This window comes from Macrotis lagotis, chromosome 1 (genome assembly GCF_037893015.1).
Source record: "Macrotis lagotis isolate mMagLag1 chromosome 1, bilby.v1.9.chrom.fasta, whole genome shotgun sequence".
Lineage (NCBI taxonomy): Eukaryota > Metazoa > Chordata > Mammalia > Peramelemorphia > Peramelidae > Macrotis > Macrotis lagotis.
The window spans coordinates 34,031,968-34,056,887 of record NC_133658.1 but is presented as its reverse complement, the minus strand read 5'-3'; the positions used below and the strand labels follow the sequence as shown (position 1 = coordinate 34,056,887).

The 24,920-nt window shown below is 43.7% G+C and overlaps 1 protein-coding gene across 2 annotated transcripts in view; it reads right to left on the bottom strand.

Moving 5' to 3' along the window:
• Positions 1-5,815: 5,815 nt before the first annotated feature.
• USP39 (ubiquitin specific peptidase 39) overlaps positions 5,816-24,920 on the bottom strand; it is a 29,441-nt gene continuing 10,336 nt past the window's right edge. For both annotated transcript variants that reach the window (XM_074196553.1, XM_074196560.1), the window contains exons 6-13: positions 22,617-22,842; positions 18,634-18,711; positions 17,932-17,999; positions 17,345-17,533; positions 14,062-14,204; positions 10,716-10,851; positions 9,836-9,922; positions 5,816-6,190 (exon numbers count right to left, since the gene is read on the bottom strand). In XM_074196553.1, coding sequence (XP_074052654.1) covers positions 6,143-6,190; positions 9,836-9,922; positions 10,716-10,851; positions 14,062-14,204; positions 17,345-17,533; positions 17,932-17,999; positions 18,634-18,711; positions 22,617-22,842 — 975 coding nt within the window. In that variant the 3' untranslated portion in view covers positions 5,816-6,142. The remainder of the gene's footprint in view (positions 6,191-9,835; positions 9,923-10,715; positions 10,852-14,061; positions 14,205-17,344; positions 17,534-17,931; positions 18,000-18,633; positions 18,712-22,616; positions 22,843-24,920) is intronic.

The window sequence follows — 24,920 nt, the reverse complement described above, 5'->3', positions numbered from 1 at the left end:
ACCATGGGCAAGTCACTTAACCCCATTGCCTTGCAAAAAAAACAAACTAAAAAAATATATAGCACATAGGTGCTTCTCTGCTCCCCCCTTCCAACAGGAAAGACATACAAGAGGTAAAGGACAAGGAGGAAAAAGGGCACAGTATTGTAGGTGGAGTGAGGCAGAAAAGGTCCCTTGAAGGAAAGCAGGGATTTCAAGAGGCAGAGGTGAGGTGAGGATGGAGAATATTCCAGCTAAGACTGGAATATGTGTTCTTCCCTACATAGTCCTTTCCAATTCTGGACAACTCTCATGGTTAGGAAGTGCTCTCAGTCTGTTAAGCCTAAATTATCTTGGTAATTCTCCCTCTTCTCTCATTCTGATCTCTGTGACCCCTCTTCTAAGTGATCCACGTGACTACCACTCAATGACCTCAAGGAAATAACTACTATGACTAGGGTATCAAACTCAGAGAAAGTATAAATAAGCTATAAAGGCAGTTGGGGCCAGATTAGGATGAGATTTCCATGCCAGGGTGGTTCATTATTGGATCCTGAGAGTAATCTGGAGCCCCTGAAGCGCATTGAGCTGGGAGGAGACATGATTACAACCATAGTTCAAGAGTAGAGAGAAGGTGGCCAGGTGAGGCCACTAGGTGGTGCAGCGATAGAACACTAATCCCAGAGACTCAGGGAAAGTCTGAGCAAGTCGCTTAATTTCTGCTTGCCTCAGTTTCCTCACCTGTAAAATAGGGAGAGGGTTATCAGGAAGATCAAATGAGATCATTGTAAAGCCTTTAGCAGAGTGGCTGCCACATAACAGGCACTGTATATTAGCTATTAGCTGAGAGAAACTTGAGAAGATAGAAATAACAAGATTTGACAACTGATTGGCTAAATGGGGTGAGTGAGGAGATCCTTTCAAAGGCTGAAATTCTGTGACTGAAACACAGTCCCAAGCATTTTAAATGATATGCCCATGCCTGAGACACCTCACAGGGACCCAGAGAGCCAAGTGACTTGTTCAGGGTCACACAGCTAGCAATGACAAAGCTGGGATGGCAAACTCAAGCCACATGATTCCAAACCCAGAGGTCTTGTTAGTATTGAGAGCCCACATTTCAGATCTTAACAGAAAGAACAAAAACTTGAGGTCCCAGTGAAGGAGGGAGAATGCAGCTGGGTGGGGGACATAGTATTCAGTACCCAGGTATGGCACTGCCATGGCCACATTCTTTTTTATTTCAATATTATTCTTTTTTCAATGATATGCAGAGATGATTTTCAACATTCATCTTTTTGTAAACTTTGGAGTTACACCTTTTTCTACCTCCCTATGATAGTGAGTAATCTGATATGTTATATATGTGCAATCATGTTAAACATATTTCCATAGCAACTATATTGTGAAAAAAAATCAAAACTAAAGGGGAAAAAACAAGAGAATGAAAAAATACATAAAACATGTTTTTAAAAGGGATCACATACACTTTGGTCCGCATTCAGGCTAGTTTTTTCTCTGGGTGTGGATGGCAAATCCAGTCTTTTGGAATCGTCCTCGATCAATGAACTGCTGAGAGGAGCCAAGAACACCACAGCTGATCACCATACAGTGCTGCTGTTACTATGAACAATGTTCTCCTGGTTCTGTTCACTTCATTCAGCATTCCTTCCAGGAGTTTTTGAGGACTGCCCACCATGAGCACATTTTCCGGAGGCAAGAGCCACATGAATGCAAGGCTCAAGGATGGAGTGTACCTTTCTTCCTACCAAGTACCTCACTCAATCTATAGTTAGGAGCCAGGGGCGGCTAGGTGGCGCAGTGGATAAAGCACAGGCCCTGGAGTCAGGAGTACCTGGGTTCAAATCCGGTCTCAGACACTTAATAATTACCTAGCCATGTGGCCTTGGGCAAACCACTCAACCCCATTGCCTTGAAAAAAAAATCTAAAAAAAAAACTAAAAAACTATAGTTAGGAGCCTTCCCATGTTAAAAGAAGGTAATCATTTGACCTGGGTATTGAACAGAGCTCTGAATTTGGAATCAGAAAACCAGGAGTTTCATTCCTGCCTGAGACACTTACTAGTTGGGTAATACAGGGTTTAGCTTAATCTGTCTCCCTCAGTTTCCTCTTCTATAAAATGGAAATATTTTCTTTAATAATGGTTTCCTTAGGGGCCAAGAAAATTCCAAATGGAGTCATGAAGAGTTGGACATGACTAAACATTTCTTTTAATTGTGGCCAACAAAAACTCACCTTTCCAGACTTAGTTTACATTACACAAGACAAGCCGTCTCCAATCTCTGGACCTTTGAGTAAGCTCTTCCTTCATGACAAAAATGCCTTCCCTCCCCTCTGCCACTTATGTGAGACCAACATCAGGTCTTTCCTGCTTTTCGAAGGCATATTCTCTCCCTTTTGAAATGATTTCATCTTATTCTCTATTGATTTTTGTATGTACTTGTGGACATGTTTTGTTCACCCCCCACCCCCCCACAACAGGCAGAATGAAAGATCTTTGAGGGTGAGGACAGTTTTCATTTTGCCTTTGCAACTTCAGCCCCTAGAGAAGGACCTAGGTCATAGTAAGTCCGCAAAAAATATGTCTATTAAATTGAATGTGCAAGTCAAAGGCTGTTTTCTTTTCCTTTTTTTAAAGAAGCTCTTTTCTGACAAAAATCAGATAGTTTAAATCACTACAATGGATGCTGAATTTTGATACCAAGCATTCTATCTCCTAAGTGGCCATAGGTGTCCTCAAGAATGGCTAAACAAAGAACCTGGAGGCTGCCTCTTTGTCAGGTGAAGCAAGAAATAACAAACCCAGAATCACATTATCTGTGATAGAAGCAACTTCAGAGGCCAACAGTATCCAGCCTAATCCAAGTATCCTGGCTACATCATCCCCCACAAGAGGCCATTTGACTTGTCCTAGAAGAGCTCAGGGAAAGAGGAATTCACCCCACGGAGGCAGGTGGCCCACCTTAGACAGCTCCTTGGGTCAAGCCTAATTTGGTCTCTTAAAGTTTCAGCCATCCTTCCTCCTTCTATGGAGGAAAATGAGTCAAGCTGCCTACTAGAATAATTGAGTCAAAACCATGATAAGTGTTTACCAAGTCCTATCCTTTGGGCAAGATGAGGTTCGTATTGATCTGGATGAGTTCCCCCCATTTTCTTCTGGTCTTCCAGAGGATGTCAAAGCTGGAAGCAAGCTCAGTGGGCATCTAGGACAATCCGGATCAGAACCAGGTCCTTCTCTACAATGTAGCCCACAAATGGTCACCCAACTTTTGCTTGAAGATGCCAGTGAGACGTAGCCCTCCCGACAATCCATCCAACTTTGGTGTGATTTGTAGGAAGTTTTTCCTGACTTCAAAACTAAATTTGCCACTGATTGTCTATTCCTACTTGCTCTTCTTTTTGCCCTGAGGTGAAGAACAATTCCAATCCCGCCTGCCATGGGGTAATTAAATTATGAGAAACCACTTATGGTTCTCAAGTCTTCTCAGGATATTGGCCCCATTGCTTCCCAACAGGTCTGTCTAGGAAGAATTACCTGCTTACTTATTCCATTTACGTGTTGGGCCCTATGGAGACATTGTTGAAAGAATCCTAATGCACAGCTCGGCAGAAGGCCTCGTACAGCAACTGCTATAGTAGCTGTGAATATTAGTCTATTAGGTCTGTCTCCTCATCTGAAAAATATGGATGTTTACACTATCTCCGACTCAGCAGGGAAAGAAATTTCATTCCAAATAACTACAGTGTGTAAAATAATGAGTCCACCTGCTAGGACACAATCAAAGATCCAATTACAGGAACAAAACTAGGCCTAAACAACTGAGATATTAATTGTTCATAGTTGGGCCTTGAGAATATATTCAAATGACAGTACTTCACGTTCTAAAGCATGTTTATCCAACTCTTAAATTCTTGGTTGCATCATCCAACAAAAACTTGGCAAGGGCTGCAGGGAGAATTGAATATTTATGACCACAATGTAACCCATATTATCGATGAGTATAATAACAAAATTTAAGGGCTTTGAGGGCCGCATATCGGGCACACCTGTAATAAAGGGAGAATGTAGAGGGCTAGAAAAAAACATCCATCTGACCAACCAAAGATCAAGAATTTCAAGGGAAAAAGGGACGAGTGACCACATCTTGAATTATACTTAAAAGTAGTCATCATGAAATGATTTCCTAGGGGCGGCTAGGTGGTGCAATGGATAAAGCACTGGCCCTGGAGTCAGGAGGACCCGAGTTCAAATATGGCCTCGGACACTTGATAATTACCTAGCTGTGTGGCCTTGGGCAAGCTACTTAACCCCACTGCCTTGCAAAAACCTAAAAAACCAAAATGATTTCCTATCAGTTGACCACTAATGTGAAGGAACTGTCAATAGATGCTAAGGTCTTCCAGATACCATTGACACTGTACTGGTGGCATCAAGCCCTGGAACATGACAGGTTCGGTCTCCCGCTAGCCCAGAACAAGTAGATGGGAGTGTTTGGCATGATGATCATTGTCTGTCATTGGAAAGTCCATTGTGAAAAACTAACAAAAATCCACTGTTTTCTGCATGGTTCCGGTGACCAATCCAGAAGCAAAGGTCAGGGGAGGTGGGCCGTGCTCTGCCCCATATTCTCCTGGCTTCTTTCAGGTCTCTGTTCAAGTCTCACCATTTCAGGAGGCCTCTCCCGCTCACCCAGATGACGATGCTTTCCCGTTTAGATTTTCCTTTGTCCTGCCTCCATCTGGCACATCCCTAGTTATATACTTGTTGTCTCACTATAAAATGTACACTCCTTGAGAAAGGGATTGTGAGGCTTTGGGGACTAATTCTTTCTATTTTTAACACTTTGCATGTTTGATAAGCTGGCTCAACAGAAGAACTTCCCAAGAGAAGAATGGACTGTCTTCCCTCCTGATGGCCACTGACTAGAAGGGACATTCAGGTGACAAACTGGAGGATTTAGGCCACAGATCCCCTTGAGTTCCAGGATTACACAATTCTAAATGGGAGTCCAGGGACAAGTAGGGCATGTAAGGTCAGAGTTGAGATGTCTTAATTCATTTTCAAGGTGTACTCCCACTTTAGAAAAACCTAAAAAAAATCTGAGAAAATTCTCCTTATTAGATAGCAGGCTCTCTTGGTACCTTTCTAAAATAATTCCACAAGAGGCGAGAACCTTACACATGGGCTTCTCTAGACTGACAGCTTCAGTTTCCTCCCTATAAAATGAGTGCATTGGGAGACGCACGCTCTCCTGAGATCCCCGTCACTTTTGAAGACCCCTGGCCAGATAGCTGGTGAGAGCTATGCCCTCCTGTGACTGGGGAAGCAGCACAAGGGCAGCACAAAGAGCCAGATGGCCAGGGTTCTGACCCCTGCCAGCCCAGTGACCATGGACAAATCTCTCAGCCTCTCTGAGCCTCCATTTCCTCATCTAGAAATAGGAGAACAGTTTGCTACCCACTCGGCCCACTGTTTTCTAAGCCTTAAGGTGCTGGCTCTTCAAATCCAGACCCAATTTTATTTCCCAGTGTGGTGATTCCCTCCCCCAATGAAGTTGGACTTTTCATCTCTAACTCAATCTCAGGGTCATCTGGCCAGTGCGGGTCTGCAGCAGGTCTGCAGCAGGTCTGCAGGACTCCAGGACCAGTCCTCTCCCACTCCACCAGGCACTAGAGACATACAAAGGAGTCACTCCTACCCCAGAGCTACTTGGGAGCCGAAGGGGAGGAATAAACAAAGCATCTGTTTCCCACTCATGGGGTCGACACCTGAGTGTGAGACCACGGGAAGGAGGGGTCACGGACCAGTCTGGCTTAAGAACAGCATGTGTTTAATCTGCTTCAGACACAAACTATCAAAAATGGAAAGGTCATTCTCTCCTTGGGGAGCAAGCTCAGGAAGGCTTGCCGGCCCCTTCTGGGGCAGGAAACGTGCAAGGAACTACCTCCTCCTCTCAGGTACTTCAGAAAGTGGCCTAAGAAATAAATTACATCAGTAGGAGAGCGCTTGCCTGCTTGGAGGTGGGCAGGAGTGGGAATGAAAGACAGAGTCACAAAGGAATCTGAAAGGACAGACGGCACAGGCCAGGTCCGCCCAGCTCCGCCAGCCTCGGCTCCTGGATGTCCTCAGCTGGAGGCTCCTCATGCCCCCTGCTGGTTGGTCTCATCACTATCCCGTCTCTTCCAAATCTGTAAAAGAGGAACACCCCGGACCCCAGACTCAGCATCGGCCCCACTAGCACACCCCAGCTCTGATCTCCCTTCCATCCTCCTTCCTTCCCCTCATTTCTTACTTCCCATTCCAAACTCCTTTGAGTCTTGGGCTAAGAAGGAAGCGATCTAGGAAAAAGTTCTTCATTCCTCTCCTGGAGCCGTCTGTTCTCAAGCCTCCAGGAGCCTAGGCTACTCCATTTCCCATCTCATCCACTCCCTTCAGCTCCCCTCTCCCAGTCTCTGGTGGAGGTGGTCTCCTGTGAGCCCCTCGTCCTCCCCTCTCTTCCTCCATTTCTGCCCTCCTATCTAGCCCTGCTGGTCTCCAGTTCTTCCACTCTCGATCTGTACCCCAATTCTGTGTCCTCTTCAACCCCTCCCCCCAACTCCCCCCCACCCCAGGCTTCATCACCCTCTCGGTGTGGCTGTGGCACTTCACATCACTTCTCCTACTCTCTGCCACCCCCACTCCCTTGGCTCCCATGTAGACACAATCCTTCAGGAGTCCCAATCTTTCTGACCAACGGTTCTCTAGCATCACTTTCTTCTTCCAAGTTCAGGTGACCCTTCCCCCCCAGGGTCAAACTTGGGCCCTTCACCCTCTCCTCCCAACACTCGAAGCTGTCTAGCCTCTCCCACTTCATTCTTTATTCTTTTCAGGCTGAGCAGGTTCTCTCCCTGTGAACAGTCCTCAAACCTTTGCTCAAGTCTCAAAAAACTATGTAATTGAAGGTCCTACGACCTAATTTTTCTACCACCTTTCTTTCATGTTCTTACTTTACCAAAAACCATAATCTCCTTTGAAAACACAAGAAACCCTGACAAGCTCTTCCCAGAAAGCCATGCCCACTCCCAGGACTTACAAGGAAGGAAGGCAAGCACACTTCTTGTCCCCCCCCAGCTCTCTGTCCTAAGCTTTCCCTCCCTCCACCAATGTCCTAGACTGATGATCTATGGGACCATATTGGCTTCTCAGAGGCTATTCTATGAGTGCAACCAATGGCTCTCTTTGCCAAGCAGAGAGTGGCCACTATTCTGCCCACTTTGTCTTAGTGATCACAAAATAAATAACAAGGGGAAAGTCTATTCTGAATCTCAAGGAAAGATTGGTCACTGGGATAGCATTGCTAAGACTGTTAGGGAGTGACCACTGCATCCTAATGCTTGTGATAGAGGAGAGGAAATCCAGATAAAGTCGGAAAAACCAGATTTCAAAGGGCTCAGATGAAATATAGATAGGACCCCATGATGTAAAATGCTTCAGAAAGTTAGGCTAGGGAAGAAAAAGAATGCTAAAGAATGAAATTCTTTTTCTTCTATTTTGAAGAAACAGAAGGAAACAATTCAAAAGAGGAAGTAAAATGAAAAATATTTGTCTAATGAGCTAGATGTAGATGGATAAAGTACTCCTCATCAGCTTAGATTTAAGAAGGTAATATAGGGGATGAAAGCCAAGCTAGAAAACAGAAAGAATATAAGTAGGTGGCTTGGCTCTGGAAAGATAAAGAGTCTGGAAACAAAAGCTCAAAATGGGCCAAGGCTGGCAGGGAGGCTAAGGACAAGAAACATGGGCTTTTAACAGCTACACTGGAAAAAGAAGGATCAAAGAAAGGATGGGGATTTTGGGAGGAAGGGGGAGAATGAGATAACGATAGCTGATTTCAGAGGGAAGGAAGAAACCTGCTTAACTTTTATATCGTCTCTGATTTCTCAGCAAAGGAAGATGCTCTTTGCACTGGAAATGAAAGAACAAAAAAACCTAACAGGAAGCTGATTCCCAAGATAAGTAGACAGGGAGTAAGAGAGCCACCAACTACCCTCTTAAATACTACAAGAGCTGGCAGGTGGGGTTGCCAAGTCAGTCAGGAACTTCTGAAAGATCATAGAAAAGGGAAAGGTGCCACATAGATTGGAGAAAGGGAAATGCTTTCAAAATAAGGTAGAGACAAAGTCTGCAAACTACAGGTTCACGAATCTGACTGATTCCTGGGAAAATTCTGAAATGGATGGTGGCAAATCAATGATTACAAAAGGACTAGCAAGCCTTCATCAAGAAGAGGGTACTTCCTTTTTCTGCCAGAGTTACTAAACTAGGAGATGTCTATGGCTTCCCTAGGATCACCCTATTCTTTTGGAGGAGCTTAAGAGATATGGACTAGATGTAGGTAGATTCAGAACTGTCTAGATGGCCCAACTCAAATGTCATCATGGCAGGAGGTCTCTGGAGGAGTGTCCCAGAGATCTATTTGTGGCTTTGTGCTGTTTAAGTTTTTAATCTTAAAAATTGGCTAAAAATGGTCATCAGATATGTGGGATGGAACAAAGGTTGGAAGGCCAGCTGAGAACATTGTATGATGGTCAGGATCCAGGATGCAACACTGCCCTGAATTTACAAGATGAATTCCAATTCTTCTTCTTCTTCTAGGGATCAACTAAAGCATCGGGCACAAAAACTCAACTTGACAGGTACAAGATGGTAGAGAGATGGTTAGACAGGAATTGTTTGAAAAAACAAATCTGGGCATTTTAGGGGACTGTTGTCAGGGAGTAATCAAGATGAGAGCTCAGAAGATCTCATAATCTCAAGCTGCCTTAGTTGTCGCTGCTCCCCAGAATGGGGACCTTAGCCTCATCCAGACTGCTTGCCGTGAACAGTTCTGTGCACAATGTAAGAAGGACACCGATGAACTGGAGAGGGACAGAAGTGGGGTAAACAGGAAGGAGAGGGGCCTTGTGAAAAGCTGATGAAGAAGTACTGGGAGGAGAGAAGGGGCAGCCTCAGGATGGCTGGCTCCAGCAGATGGAGATCCAACTGGAGGAATCAGATTTGTCTAAGAGCTGTTTTAAGGACCAACCAGATGACTAGGTGTATGACTAGCTGACTGAGGACCAATCAGCTAAGGACCATGTTACCAGGACAGTCCCAGGTGCAACAAGTCTCCAAGCCTGACTTCAGGATCACCACTGGGTTCTACCTCTTGAATCCCACTCCATTTCTCGGCCTCACATAGCACACTCTGCAGCCAGGCCAATTATCTCATTCTCCCTCAAACACAACCCACTCATTCCCATCTCCCAGTCTTCGGTCAAGGGGTTCCACTCCTCAGGAATGCCCTCCTTGCTCCCCAAAACCTTTCAGTGCTAAGTCTAAGCCCCCCCACACTATCTTCTCTGACAACCTTCAGCCATCTAGGATCACATTCTTTTAACACTAATTGATGCCACCATCACATAGGCTGTGCTCATAAGAGTTGGCAGAGTGTCTGGTCCTCACTAAGACTTCTCTCCAGTTACATTTTAGATTCCTTGAGAGTAAAGATAGAATCACCTGTGTCTCCCACATTCCCTCCCCTCATCGAGCATAGATGTGGACACCCAGCAGGTACTCAATACACTCTGGCAGACTGATTCTGAGTTTAGTTAGTTTAGGCTCATTGTTCTCACTAAGAACCCCAACTTCTCATCATCTGCACTGACTCCAGGTAGGTAAATAAACAATTATACACTATTTGTGTCTATGCAACATGGAAAAGGTGATTGATTATGTCTCTTGCTTGCATTTAAACCAATCCTGGGGGTTATACAGTAGGAAATGTTTGTGAAGTTCTCTGCAGCCATCCTTACCTGTATGTAAGCCTCTGAAAGAGTGATCATCTGGGGGAGGATGTCAGTGACTTGGAGATCCTGGAGCTCATACCACTTGCCTGTCCCCTGAGGGAGGGAGGGAAAAAAAAACAAGCAAAATGCAGAGTTCATCAATCTCTTGAAACCAAAGGGCGCAGCAATCACAGAGGCAGAGCAAAGCTCAAAGGCCAAGGCCAGACTACAGCGAACATAAAAAGAGGCTGCCCCAAGCAAAAGTTAGATATACTTAGTCATTAATGGGAGCTCAACGTCTGCAGGATTCCATCTCAGGCATAGACAAGCGAGTCTTATTAATCTAAGCCCTCCCCTCTGCTGTTCCAGAAAGCCAATCATGTCAATCCCAGAGAGGGGAAGCTCCCTCATCCTCTTTTTTTCTTAATAGAAATTCCTGATCCTGCCACCTCTGAATGACCAAATAGATTCTTGCCAAATTCAGCTGGGAAGATGCATGAGGTCAACCTCTAACTGATGACTGATATGTGGGAAGAAAGGTTCAGGAGACAAAAGGCTGCCTCACTCAATGAGTGGAGTCAAGGAAAAAGAAGGGGCACTGTCCTCACTGGTACAGCAGTGAGACTAAGGCTTGAGACAACAGGCCAGGTCTGTTTCTACTGAAGAAACATGCCCACAGCTCCCAGGAGACATTAGCCACAAGGATCAAATGGTCAGAGATAGTTCACACTGGCCGAGAGGCCTGGGAAGGTCACCTCACCTTCTAGCTCCAAAAGCAGACAGACTATGCCCTAGACAGGCTTCAGGGACCTTCCCATTCTACCAGACCCTCTTCCTGACAAGAGAGCCACTCTCCCACCCCAAAGGGCCCCTGGCTCAACTCCCCAGAGGGCACTCCTGCACTCACATGGTGAAGCACATGAATGCGGTAAGAGCCCTCGGTGGGCTTCCCGTCGTGCACAATGTTGGCAATGAGGTCATAGGTGGTGTTCTTGTGCACAGCCTGCACTTCCTCAGAGAGATATTCCCTCAGGTCCACATTTCTGAAATCAGAATCAGCAGAGACCAAAGGTTAGGCAAGGAACAGCACACACAGACCAGTAACAAAAATTGCAACACTCAATTTTGGCCCCAAAGAGGAGATGTGAGAATGAGTCTCCCTCTACTGTGTATAATGTTGGATCAGAATGACAGATCACTGTTGCTGAACTCGTTTTTTTGGTATACTTTTAATAATTCTTTGTTATAAGGGATGGCTTTCCGGAAGAAGAATATACTGGTAAATATGTGCAATAATTTTTTAAAATATCAATTTTTTTTTAAATTTTAAAGAAAAAGATAATTAAGTAAAAGTTTAGGGATTTTTGAGTCTCTGGATACTATTGGGCAAATGACCTGTCAAATGTTAAAGGAGATAATTTAATGAGTATTCCAAGTCTTAAGAACAATTCCTAAGGCACATCTGGGCAAGCCTGGGGCTAAGCCAAGGAGTTCAGTTCTTCAGGGTGAGACCTATGGACTCCAAAGTTCTTGTGGACCAATCAGGGAGCCAAAGAGAAAAAGGGAAAACATCGATGTGATGTTTTATACTTCTGTTTCATCTGAGAAGAGGGGAAGAACACTGGCCTTCGTCTTCACACCGGCTTCAAGCCAAGCTAGAGAAGGACTAATTGGTTAAAGAAAACTGAAGCCCTGTGCCCTTTCAAGGTAAAGCTGTGAACAGAGTAGACTTTAGTCAGAAGATGGTGATAGTTTGACAAAGCTCTGAGAGAACATTGACAAACTTCTTAGAAATAAAGAGGGGAAGTATTAAATAGGTGAGATTGCTGCTGAAAAATATAAAAACCTGGTTAATGTATGTCTATTCCTAATTGCAATGAACAAGAACTAGTTCAACATCACTTATACGAAGAGTTTTCTTATTTACATGCATATAGGAGAGGGAAGGATACAGTCAGAAAAGAAATTAATGTAAAAATACAAGATAGCCAAAAAACTCAAAACTTTTTTTTAAAAGAAAAAGATGAACTCTATCTAATAAGTTGGTTGTTTAAGAGAAGTGGAATATTCCGTCAATTTGTCAAGAATGTCCAGTTGCTAAGAGAATATTGCTTGGGTACCAGCTCTCCAGACTGTATCAAGTGGGCAAAGCACGCAGAAAAGGGGTTCAATAAAGCCAAAAGGCAACAGACAATACGACATTAGGGACTGTGTAGTAGATCTGCCCAAGGAAATGGCAGTGATGGCAGAGCACTGGGTGACTGCCCTCCAAGGAATTTCTTCACTTGGGACCCTGCCCTGAGCTTCTCTGCTTAGCTGGCAACAGAAGCAATGTGTTCCACCTCTCCACAAATCTGATGATAAATGGCAGAAAAGGTTTGGGAAGTGAACAAGATACTCACTTCACTTTGGCCCCCCAACCTCAAGTCTCCCTGCTTTTCTCCAACTCTCTATTCAAAGCCCTCAGACCCTCTAATCCAATCTCCCCATTTTGCAGATGACAGAGCTGAGGTCCAGGCTCATAATCTAATTGAACAGTGCATCTGAAAGCAGTTTAGCAGGCAACAGGATTCTCAGCTAATGCTGTCAACCATGCTAAGCCATTAGAGAATGTCCCAAAAGTCTTAGTACAGTTTCAAGTTTTAATAGCTTAAGACTGGGGGATACTGTGTATATTAGGAAAGGAGGAAAGAGATTAAAACCAGCTATATGTAGCAGCCAACAAGAAAGGCAAGTGAGAATAATTTTTCTTAGTTCTGAAAAAAGGAAAAAAAGAAAATAGAAGAATTTGCTTCTTTGAAAAAAAGAAAGACTAATAGCCTTAATATACTTGAGTGGCAGATATCTTATATCCACCAAAAAAGCTATAGATTTACGGATCAAAGTCTAAATAAAACTATAAAGAAGGGCAAAGAAGGAAAGAAGAGATAAGCACTATAGTTCTATTTCTTAAACTGTAACCAGGCTGTTTTCCTATTTTTCTTGAGATGATCTGGCAATGGGAAGTTTTTGTTTTTGCTTTTTAATTTAAGGCAATGGGGTTAAATAACTTGCCCAAGGTCACATAGCTGGGCAATTATATATCTGAGGCAGGATTTGAACTCAGGTCCTCCTGACTCCAAGGGCCGGTGCTCTATCCACTACACTACCTAGCTGCCCCAATGGGAAGTTTTTAAATAAGGAAATGATGCTGTCCTTGGTCAAATGAGAGCATATTTGTAAAGTGCTTAGCACAGTGCCTAGCACACAGGAGGCACTCTCTAAATGCTCATTCCTCCCTTTACCCTTATGTCATGCTAATGTTGGGAAGGCCTAACCCTGGAGGATTCAGGCTAGGTTCAGGAACAGAAAGCTATAAGCATTTCAAAGATGGCAGCCCCACTAGGTCTAACTCCCTCCCCTTAGACCCCAAGTGGTCCTTCCAGCGTACCAAGAGAACAGAAGATGCCAAGAACTCAAGCTAAAATGGATGTGCCAGGCTCTGCTGTACCTACTTTACCATCATGATTTGCTCTCCAGTCCATTCAATCTTTGCAATAATAAGCTGTCATACAACAAGATCCTAATGGCACTGAGCCCTATGCTTCTTTTATGAAGTTCAATCAATGAGCCTTTATTAAGGTCTTACTGTATGGCAAGTCCCATGTCACAGAAAAGTTCACTCTGTGACCTCACAGAGACAGTTTGAAGAGTTTAATCAGGGGCAGCTAGGTGGCGCAGTGGATAGAGCACTGGCCCTGGAGTCAGAAGGACCTGAGTTCAAATCTGACCTCAGACACTTAATAATTACCTATGTGTGGCCTTGGGCAAGCCACTTAACCCCATTGCCTTGCAAAAACAAACAAACAAAAAAAAAAACCCCTGAAGAGTTTAATCTTCTTAAATTTGAGACAGAGAGATACTCCCTAGCCAATTCAACACAAAAAAATGAGGATCAACATTTATTTAAAATTCCAAGGGGGGCCCCACAGTTCTAGCCTCTTAATTCAAAATTAAAAGTCCTTTTTTTGTCCTAATTATCTCAAATCAGGATGTTCCCTGTTCTGACCATTCCAAATCCTCTCAGGACATCCTTTACTCTGTTAATCATAAAAATTCCCCAACATGAATGCAGATTCTGCTGAGAGACAGGTTAAACAAATACAAGTCAATGGCTCAACCAAATATTAACTAAAAAAAATCTCTAATTTCCAGTCCTCATGAAGAAGGGGAGAAAGGGAAGAGTAGAGAAGATGAAAGGGATTGTTACCCACGTGATGGGGAAGTTGACAATGGTTGGGTTCTTCTCCACAAAGAAGTTGTTCTTGGTGAATCTTTTAATACAAAAGATAAGATATGGGGGCAGCTTGGTGAGCTGGAAGCGCTTCAGAAAATTCTCCTTGTATGTCTTGTATTCCTGCAGAGGAGAGAGATTGAGTTCATGAGTGAAGAGTCTTGGAAAAAGAAGACAGGCCCCTGCCACTAACAAAGGGGGATGGATCCCAGACTGAGAGCACAAAGGATTCTTATAGGCCATCTAAGTCTAAGTTCTCAGAGAGATTATTAATTGTATGCAATGATACAAGAGGCTGAGGACTTGAGATCTGGTTTGAGATTATTTAAAAAATCTAAACTGGTCTTCAACTTTCTCCAGGGATTCCAATTATGTTAAATAATAATTTTATTACTCTGGTTAGAAGATAAGAGTCTGGCTTAAGAAGCTTTAAGAAAGATCCTGACGAACCAGGGGAATATAAACAACCAGAGGAAAATAAACAGGTGTCAATTTGAAACTACATCAATATGAAAAACAGAAGGGATAAGTCTGGAGAAGAGCAAACCCAGGGGAGATCACTTGAAAAGTCCATCATGGGGGAAAAAAAGAGATAGCACTCCTGTTCCTCAGGAAATCAAGGGGTGGAAATCACTAGGGAATATGTTTTAATTCAAAGTGAATGAACTTTCTAACAATTCTCATATCTAAGGATGAAATAAATAGTGAACTCCCTGGAAAAATTCCAACAGAGAATCTTACATCATTAGGTGGAAGGTTGGACAAGATGACCCATGAGGGTCTCCCAAAGCTCAGCTAATAGAATCTCAAGTGGAATGAAGCCAGGCCAATGACATTTAGTAAACATCTAATGTGGCCAGGAGGGACATAAAAGAAATAGAAGACGCTATTCCCATATTCAGGTTTATAATCCACCTGAAAGAAACACCAGTGAGACATGAGAATGTTTAGAAGCTGCATCACAAGAGCACAGACTAAGTATGAAAGGGCTTAAAAACAGAAGCTCAGTCCAAACAGGGAAGAAGACCATCAACCCATCTAGAGGTAGGTTCTGGACATGATGCTGACAGACTGGTCTGGGGAATAGGCTGGGGTGGGGGGAGGGGGGGAAGGGAAGAAGAAGACACAGAGGCCTTAGTTAGGTGACCCTAACTCCAGAAGTCCCTCCATCACTGTCTTAAACTCCCCTTCAGTTACACTAATGATGCATCAACCATTACCTGTGATGAAAGCAAGTTAAACAGCTTCAAGAATTACTGTAAATCATTAATGTATGTTGACATTGTGTAACGGGGAACCAGACAATCAACACTAAATGATAACCTGTGTTGGTTCTACGGAAGTCTGGCAGCTACCAGACAAGTGCCAGCTGGCTGGAGAGGAAACAGTGGCAAAACAAACAGGGGTTAGAGGTCAGATGTAAAAATAGAAATTCTGGTTTCATGTAGAAATCATCCTTTTCTGTTCTACTTTGTACACAGAAACATTCCATTTTGGGGTTAGCATTTGTTAAGTTCAGAACAAAAAGACTCGGACTCAAGAACCCTGGGACAAAATCCCAAGGGGAAAGAACAAAAGGGCAGACAGCACATGAATGGATGAAGGAGGGCACAGCCCCATGACAAATGGTTAACTGGGGCTGAATCTGCTTCCAAGACAAACAGGGCAGATCAAGAATCCCACAGCAGGGCCCAGGTTAACAGGGACCACTGGCTCCATTAGTGCCCCACTTCCAATGAAGAGCTTTTTAAACAAACTTTTCCATCCAGCTGTAAGGGAAGTCACCCCTGATGTCTCTTTCCTTGTCTGAACAAGGGAGAAACAGAGCTGGATGGTACCTCTTTAATATGGCACCCCTCAAGCATCTGAAGATACTGGCCATGCTCTTTGTTTCACTAGGCTGACTACCCCAGCTGGTTCCCTCACTCCCCCAGAGTCTCCCATCCCCTCACGATTCAGATTGTTGTCCTCCCCCTCAGAATATTTTCCTACCTGTATGGGATGTCCAGGACTGAACAGTCCTCATGTGGTGTGGCCAGGGCCAAACCCAGTGAGTCAAGTCCCTTCCATTAATGCCAGCCCAGGTCACAGTGACTCTTGAGGCTGACCCCCACTGACCACACAGGTACCAGACCCACACATTTCTATCTAGCTGTGTCTCCTTCTTGTTGTACTTAAATGGCTGGTATCTTTTTTTTTTCAACCTGAATAAGAGGAGTTTGAATTTATTTTTATTAGATTTTAGTCATCATCTCACTTGTCAGGATCTCACATTTGCTCTCAGACATGCTGGCTCCCTCCCAGTTCTGTGACATTTGGAAATCTGGTGATTAACAAATGGTAATGAGCATATACTATGACCAGGCCCTGTGCTAAACCTTGGGAACACAGATATGCAAGTGCTGCCCCTGCCCTCATGGAGCTTAACTTCTAATGGGGTAGACAACCAGAACATTTGAAAGTGGGGGAGGTAGTAACAGAGATTAAATAAACTGATCAGAGGGGCAGCTAGGTGGCGTAGTGGATAAAGCACCGGCCCTGGAGTCAGGAGTACCTGGGTTCAAATTCGGTCTCAGACACTTAATCATTACCTAGCTGTGTGGTCTTGAGCAAGCCACTTAACCCCGTTTGCCTTGCAAAAAAACAAAAAAAAACCCTAAATAAACTGACCAGGTTTAAATAAACTTCCATGGTACCTCCCCCCCCCCCCCCCCGCCAGTGCTTGGAGCTCCAAAAGTAGAGAAACATTCCATCTAAATGACTGAGGACGCAGGACAGGACTCTGGGGTCCACAATGAGACATTGAGGACTACTGTATGGGTCCAGTCATTTGCCCAGCTCTAAATCCTCCTAAGCACAGTGATCACCAGCCAACATTTCTCCATCTTGTCCACACAGACCACCTGAGAAGCTCCGCCAGAAGCCTGGCTAAAATCTAGATAGACTTTACTCATCATAATCTACTAACACCACTGAAACAGAAATCAGGTCAGATTGGGGTGACTGCTTCACTTTCTAACTGTTCACAAAAAATTAGAAAAACCCACCAAAATGCTGATGGATGGCAGTACAAAAAAGGAAAGCCAGAGCACACCGCAAGGGAGAAGCAGTTCAGCTGCCCATGAAGGAGGGTGCCAAGTGGACCCAGCTCCCACAAGAGCTGAGAAGGAATAACCAAACTACACACTTCTCATGAAGGCACCATGTATGTATACTGCCCCAGGGCCGGGGGTGGGGGGAGGAAAGTGGGCTGCCAGGGTCACCTTTTCAGTAATGCCGTTGAACTTGGCCAAGATGTTGAAGAGTGGCACCTGGGGGATGATGAGCTGCTCCTTCTCATCCTTGTAAAGTGGAGCAGTGGGAAGGTCCAAGGTCAGGTACATAAAGGTAGACTCAACCATTGTCTCCTGGTACTCGTCATTATGCAGCAGTTGTTCTTTCTCTTCTGCTGGCTAGGAAGGAATAGCATGAGATAGAGCTCATTGGAGCTCAACAGAGGTTTAGAGACAGGTCCCTCAAGGGTGGGAAGGATCCTCTCCCAAAGGGCCGACTAGCCTGACGAGACCTTGTGTGCTGCCAGTCTCCGTGTGTTCTGGAGGAGAAAGCACTTAATAAATATGAGCTATTGCCATCAATATCTGGGGTGGTTTGGTTTATCTAACCATCCTCTGCCCACACCCCACAGAAATCATACTGGAACATGCACCAACCCCTAGTAGTGGCACCTCATAGGGGCCCTCCTCAAGCAGCTACCACACTCCTCGGTCCCAGTTGGGACAGTCACCAGGGACAGATTGGCATTGAGTCTGTGATTAGCATGAAGCTGGACAGTCAGGTTCAGCCAACCTACCAGATCTGGGTGTGGCAGTTTCTTAGTGAAGATTCTCATGGACCCCTGGAACACATCCGTCACAATGGCTGCATAAATGAACAACAAAATACAAGTTACATGAGGCAGGAGAGAGCATTTCCAAATTCTTCAAACTTTCATTCTAACATCAATTTTAGGAACAAGCTCTATTTCTTCCGTTATCCCAGAACAAAAAAGCTGTACTGTTAACTACACAGAAGCCAAAATGGCATCCTCAAAGCAATTTCCCATAGCCACACTTTCCATGCAAGGAACGCCAGAGAAAGATTACAGAACTAGAGAGGCTGTAAGGAGCCCACTAGCTTAAATGAAAAGGTCAGGGGCGGCTAGGTGGTGTAGTGGATAGAGCACTGGCCCTGGAGTCAGGAGTACATGAGTTCAAATCCGGCCTCAGACAGTTATTAATTAATTACCTAGCTGTATGGTCTCAGGCAAGCCACTTAACCCCACTGCCTTGCAAAAAAAAAATTCTTTGATTCTTGTGTAAGACCAGAAAACCACAGTCATGTTAAATGAAAAGGTCACTAAGGCATTGTTGCTGAATAACTTTTCTTTGTTTCAAGGAAAGAGTCACTCCATAGGGTTATAGGAATGCTCTTTTTCTAGAATTATGGAGATAGAAAGACAAAAGACTTCACTAAAACAGGGATGAAGGGTAAAGGGAACCAAAGAGAGGCTTACTCTTCTTCTTCTTCTTTGTCCCACCCAGAGCCGAGTGCAATGCATTCAGGAACCAGGAAAGAAAGTCTACCCCATCACCTGCAGGGAAAGAAGTGGAAAAGGTCAAGTCTTAGGAACCGTAGACCAGAAGCATGATCAACATCTGCCTCACATACAAGTCATCCAGTACTCGGTAAATCCCAATTCCACATCCAAGACCGTGAGGTGTTACAAGGGAGCAAGGTGAATACTGATCCAAGGTACACACTGAACAATTCTCAGAAATTTAAAGCTAAAAGGGACCTTGTAGCTCAGGTAGTTCCAACCTCTCACTTAATAGAGAAGATCACAGATGAGGGACAGAGAGCAGGTTCTCAAACTTGCCCAAGACCCCCAGCTAGCAGAGATGTGTCCAGAGCCCAGATCTATTGACTCACCACCCAAAGCTCTCTCCATTAGGCAAACAATACCCTAAAGGGTTTGGAAAACAATAATATATTTAGGTCTGTCTGCTAAGAAACTTGATTTCAAAAGGAAAGAATACCACAACTCAATTTTGGGCTAAAATATATTATACTCTCACCTAGTTTTTTTCTTTTGTACAGAATTACAGAAACACAGACTAAACAATTGAAAAAGGGGCAGCTCATGAGTAAACGAAGTTAACCTAAGTTAATTTATTCAATGTCATAGCAAACTACCAAGGAACTAGAAAGCTAGAAAAAATGAAATCAATCCTGAGGAACAAAAAGATCAAGGAATTCAAGGAAAACAAGGAGGGGAAAAGTGGCAAAGAAAGTCCTAGCAGTACCAGATCTCATCATCAAAAAATTGTAAAACAGGTTGATCAGGAAAAAAGATTACATAAACAATATACAGAAAACCAGAGGGGCTAAGTGATGTGCCCAAAGATCCAAATTATTGGGCTAAGAATTAACTATTTGACAAAAATTCCTGGGAAAATGAAAACAATCTGTGAGAAATTATATAGGCCAACATTTGACAGAGTATATATCAAAATAAGCTTCAAAAGGATACATTATTTGGACACTACAGATGATGGCATAAACAAATTAGACAGCAAAAACAAAGTATCTTTCAACTCTATGGAGAAGGGAGAAAAGTTTCCTAACCAAACAAGGAATAGATTGATAGAGGATCTCAAAACATAAAATGGACAAAATTCAATTATGCAAAATTTAAAGTTTTACACAAAACTAATGGAGCTAAAATGAAAAGGGAAATAGGTACAAAAGAAAAACTGCTTGCGGAAAATGTCTCTTAAGGATATCCTGTCCAAAGAAATCTAGAAAGACTTATATGACCTGATAAAGAATCAAGTAAAACCTAGAGAACAATTTTTATATTAACAATATCAAAGAAAAAACAATTCTTTGAATGCCATAAAAACTCTGATCAATACAATGGCCATCCCTGATTCTAGAGGATTTGAAGATGATGCATGCTATCTCCTAAGAAGTGATAGACTCAGAGAACAGAATGAGTTATGCCTTTTGGATAAATTTATTTTGCTTGATTATGTATAGGTTACAAGGATTTCCTTTTTTTTTATTTGAAGGAAAACAATGAGAAATTGATTTATGTTCATTTAAAATATATAATTTCAGAAGAGAATAGAAGGCAGGCTGGAAGAATCCCAGACAACAAGAAGTATGCTTGCAAAGTTACAGACTGAATTTATTATATATTTTAAAAGAAAAGCAAGCTGTAGATTCATGTTTTCTTTACTACTCTGCAGAAATGCCCATTTGATTTAGACTTTGAGTTCAGAATAAAAGTAAATGTTTAAACTAAGCCAAAGTTCATTCACAGGTTCCTCTCCCTTGCCCTTCCTCATATGCCTAGATGATGCCCAGGACAGAATAAAAAACCCAACTATACCAACACTTCTGTGGGTTCCCCCCACCTATTTGAAGGGTTGGACAGTCAGCTTTATTAAGTCCTACACAAAATTGACCCTTACAACTATTCTTGACCAAGGTAGTTTGTTGAGAAGAACAAGGTAGCCACTCAGGACCAAAAAATAATTCCCTGCCCTCCATCTGGGCCTCTGGAACAAGGCAGGACTGAAGCACCAAGGCCTCCTCCCATCAGCTATTATTCCGAGATGCTAAATGATCATGAGAGTTCCTGGAATCAGTACTTGTTTCCAAACATGTCCCTCTTCTAGATGCCTGTAATCAAAAACCCCCTTGAGAATCTTCTCAGATTTATCTGGCCCTCACAACTTGCTTACCCACACTCTCTCAATGAAGACCCTGCACGGTAGTTCATCTGACTACACCAGAGCAGCATGTGAGCCTTCCCAGGAAAATTCTTCCCTCCCCACAAACCTAGGTGGCAGGTAGAAGATTAGGGTATGGGCTGCCTCAAAAGATGCTAGGCTCCCCCTTCATCAGAGACCTATAAGGGTATAGATTCCCTCCATATCAAAGTGGATAAGTCCCTTTCAACCTCTGCCTGCCTCAGTTTTCTCATCTATAAAGTGGGGATAAATGACAGTAGCTATTTCATCAGACTGTTGTAAGGATTAAGTGAGAGAATACATGTAAAGTGCTCTGTAAACCTTCAAAAGGTTAGCAATCATCATTTGTGCTACTAAATAGCAGCTGGGTGGGGCAGTGTATAGAGTTCTTTGAACTGAGTTCAAATCCAGTCCCACTTCCTAGCTGTGTGACCCTAGGCAAGTCATCTCACCCTATTTTGCCTCAGCTTCCTCATCTGTAACATGAGCTAGAGAAGGAAACGGCAAACCACTCCAGTCTCTCTGCCAAGAAAACCCTAAAAAGGCCGAGGAAGAGTTGGACACGAGTGAAATGATAGAAATGAACCACAGCAGTTTTACTCCTAAATACTGAGTAAGAACCACAGCATGACATACATTCCCCTCCTACTTTCCTATCCCTAACCACAACCGAAAGAGGTGGGGAGAAAGCCACTCGAGAGTCTCTCTTCAAACAGCCACTATATTGCAGAATAGGAATCTCCTGAGCAGGAGGAGCTGTGTCTCAAAGAGGGTCCTAGAATGAAGAGGGGTTAGAGAGGCTACCTATAGAAGGTGGGCTTTTCAAAGGGACTTAAGGAAGCCAGGGAGGTGAGGAAAGAGGAGGGAGAACATCTCAGACACAGACATCTGCCAGAGAGAAGGCCCAAGGCAGAGAGACAAAGGGTATTGCTCATGAACGGTCAAGAAACAAAATATGGATGTTGTAGAGTGAAGTAAGACGGGAAGGACAGGATGGAACCCGGTGCGTCTGTCCCTGAGTTACTGAGCAGAGGGCATCTCTTTGGTGATTGAATGGAGAATGGATCAGTATGGGGCGAGAATGGAGACAAGACAGCCCCCACACACACACACACAGGCCAGGCCTAGGGGTTTCAGCTTCTGGTATCAGGGAGATGGTGCAGAGATGAAATCGATAGGCCTTAGCAACAGATTAGATATGGGGGGGGGGGGGGGGTGAGAGGATGAGGAGTCAAGGACAATTCCTAAGCTAAGCTACAATTGGGATCTGGGGGATGGCACTGCCCTTGTCTGTAAAATCTGGAAAGGGGAGGCCTGAGGGAAGATAACGGGTCTGGCTTGGGACATGCTGAAGCCAAGAGGTAGAAACCGAAGACAGTGTGATCAGCAGCAAATCCCTTCTGACCTATCTCTTCAGAACCTCAGCATAGTTCGTTTCAAGGAATTTCCAGCCAAACTATCAGCTACTCTGACTCCCAGGAAGGGCCTGGTAGAACTCCATTCTCCTTCCTCTCCAGGATCTACTAAAACATCATGAAGGTTTGGTTTGGAGGCCATGGCAAAAGAAGAGGAGAGCTGGGTGGCACATAGAGCTTTGGCCCTTGGAGTCCAGTGGGTCTGAGTTTAAATGCAACCTCAGTTGCTTATTAGCTGTGTATCTGCAAGTCATTTAACCCTCATATGTGCATGAGTGCACACACAAAGACACACAGATGAGGAGGAGACCCTCGTTCCTCACCTTGCTTAGTGATCTGAAAAGTTTTCTTGCTACACAGCACGACTGCCTGGAGCATCTCGTGGGGAGAGACGTGTGCCTTGAAATTTCGAGGATTCCACAGTTTTCTCATCAGTTCTCCAAAACGCTGCACCAATAAGAACATGATATCCCCGGGAGGGCGTTTGATATTCTTGTAGTTTTCTTCTTCAAGGAAGTAGTTCCGGAGAGGTGGAACATTAGACAAGGCCTAGAACCCAAACATTCAAGGTCAGTCTCTCAAAAGGTGTCAACTCTTCTCATCAAAGACCTTATAATACAATTTGCTTGTGACTGTTCTCAAAAGGATAAAAAATAGGGGTGGCTAGGTTGCACAGTGGATAGAGCACTCACCCTGGAGTCAGGAGTACCTGAGTTCAAATCCAACCTCAGACACTTAATAATTACCTAGCTGTGTGGCCTTGGGCAAGCCACTTAACCCCATTGCCTTGCAAACAAACAAACAAACAAACAAACAAACCTAAAAGGATAAAAAATAAATTAGACCCTTAGGGAAAAGCATCCTTTACAGCCTGGCTCTCTTAAGATAGAAAGGAAGATGAAAGACTGAGTTTTCCCTTGCCTCAGTGTGTACACTCAAGCAAGAGGGAATACGTCCCTGAGGTCCCAGGGACACATGCTCTGGATGGAAGCTGTTGCCTCTGTCCCTTATCTGCTATCCTCCTTGATGAGCACAACTCATGTGAACTAGGAAGGGTAAAGTCACAAAAATTCTCCCAAACCTGGAATAGTATCTCTTGTTCATATGGAGCCTCTACTCTATATCCCTATCAAGATCAGGTTCCCTGACCTACTTAAGGCTGCTGTCAAATAAAGAGAGGGTCAAAACCCATGTGGTTAAGTCCCTTAAGAACCAGAAGGACTGGGGCCACAGGAGCCAAGACCCCCCCCCCCCGCCCAAACACAGCATGCTAAGTGTTTTCCCAATATTGTCTCATTGAGCCCAATATCAATCTTAGAGGCAGGGGCTACAATGACCCTTATTTGAGTTCATCATTGGGTCTAGGCCCTCACAATAAGGACTATCCACTATCCAGTCAAAGATTTTCCTGGTCACATCAAATGGCATTACAAAAATGCGAAGCTACCTCAATGTTGACCCACAGTCCTGTGAATACTATCATGGCAGCATGGGAGAGTAGAACACATGCATGGCCCGGAGCCAGACATTCCAGTCCTTACTTCTGAGCTGGTCAACTGGGTTGACTCACACAATTTCTCTGAGTCTCATGAAAAAAGATGTATCTGCTGGGTTATAAGTGAACTGAGATTCATACTGAGGGATGTTGTTTGCATACCAATGAAAGGACAAAGACCTGTCATACTGCCATGCTGACATTAATCCAAGGGAATAGTAGAATGCAATTAAAAATGACAAAAAGAAGGCATACTGCAACAAAAGTGGTGAAGGGGAAAGGGCAGAAAATTCCAAAGAGATAAAAAGGTAGCTGTAAGGTCATATTTTAGGCACCAAAATGAATTCATTTAAATGTAATTCCTAAGCAAGTTGAATGGCATCGCTCTTTACTATGAAATCTGGAAATATTAGGGTCTCCACTTCTAACTCTTGGTTGCCCCCCACTGGTCAAGGCTGTCACTTTCAGGAAAGAGAAGCCCATCCCATCAGAGGCTCCCTGGGGGACACAGCACAAGGACACAGGAAGAAAACCGTGCCCAAACCTGGACTGGGGCCCTCTGCTTCTCCCCCTTCAAGTCAAAAAGTAAAAGGACAGGTTATTGTGAGTATCCCATGCCTGTCATCTCCTGTGAAATGGGAAAGGAGGAGCTAGGGGACCTGTCAAGTGGGCTGCCACAAAGATTCTTTTCAGGGATGGCCCAACCATAGGGATCCTGTTTTCTACTCTTTCTTTCCATTTTTAGATTCTGTGACTTTTAAATGTCAATAATTATCAAACAAATATAATTATATTCATACTAAGGTTGAGCTTCTAATGTATCAGTTATTTTTTTTTAATTTAAATTTATTTATGTATAATGTGTCAGCTATTTTTTTAAGCAGAAGTGAAGTAGGAACAAAATAACAAAATCTGAAGTTCATTAGTTGGGACACTGAGTCATCTCTGGTTATCATCTTGATGTCACTGGAAAATTTCCAGATCTATTCTGTTAAGCCCAATTTAGTGGTAGGGGTAGCAAAAATGATTGTAGTAACCCTAACAGCAACATGGGGGTGCTGATCAACCTTAATGGACTTGCTCATTCCATCAGTGCATCAATCAAGCACAATTTGGGGGTATCTGTGATGGA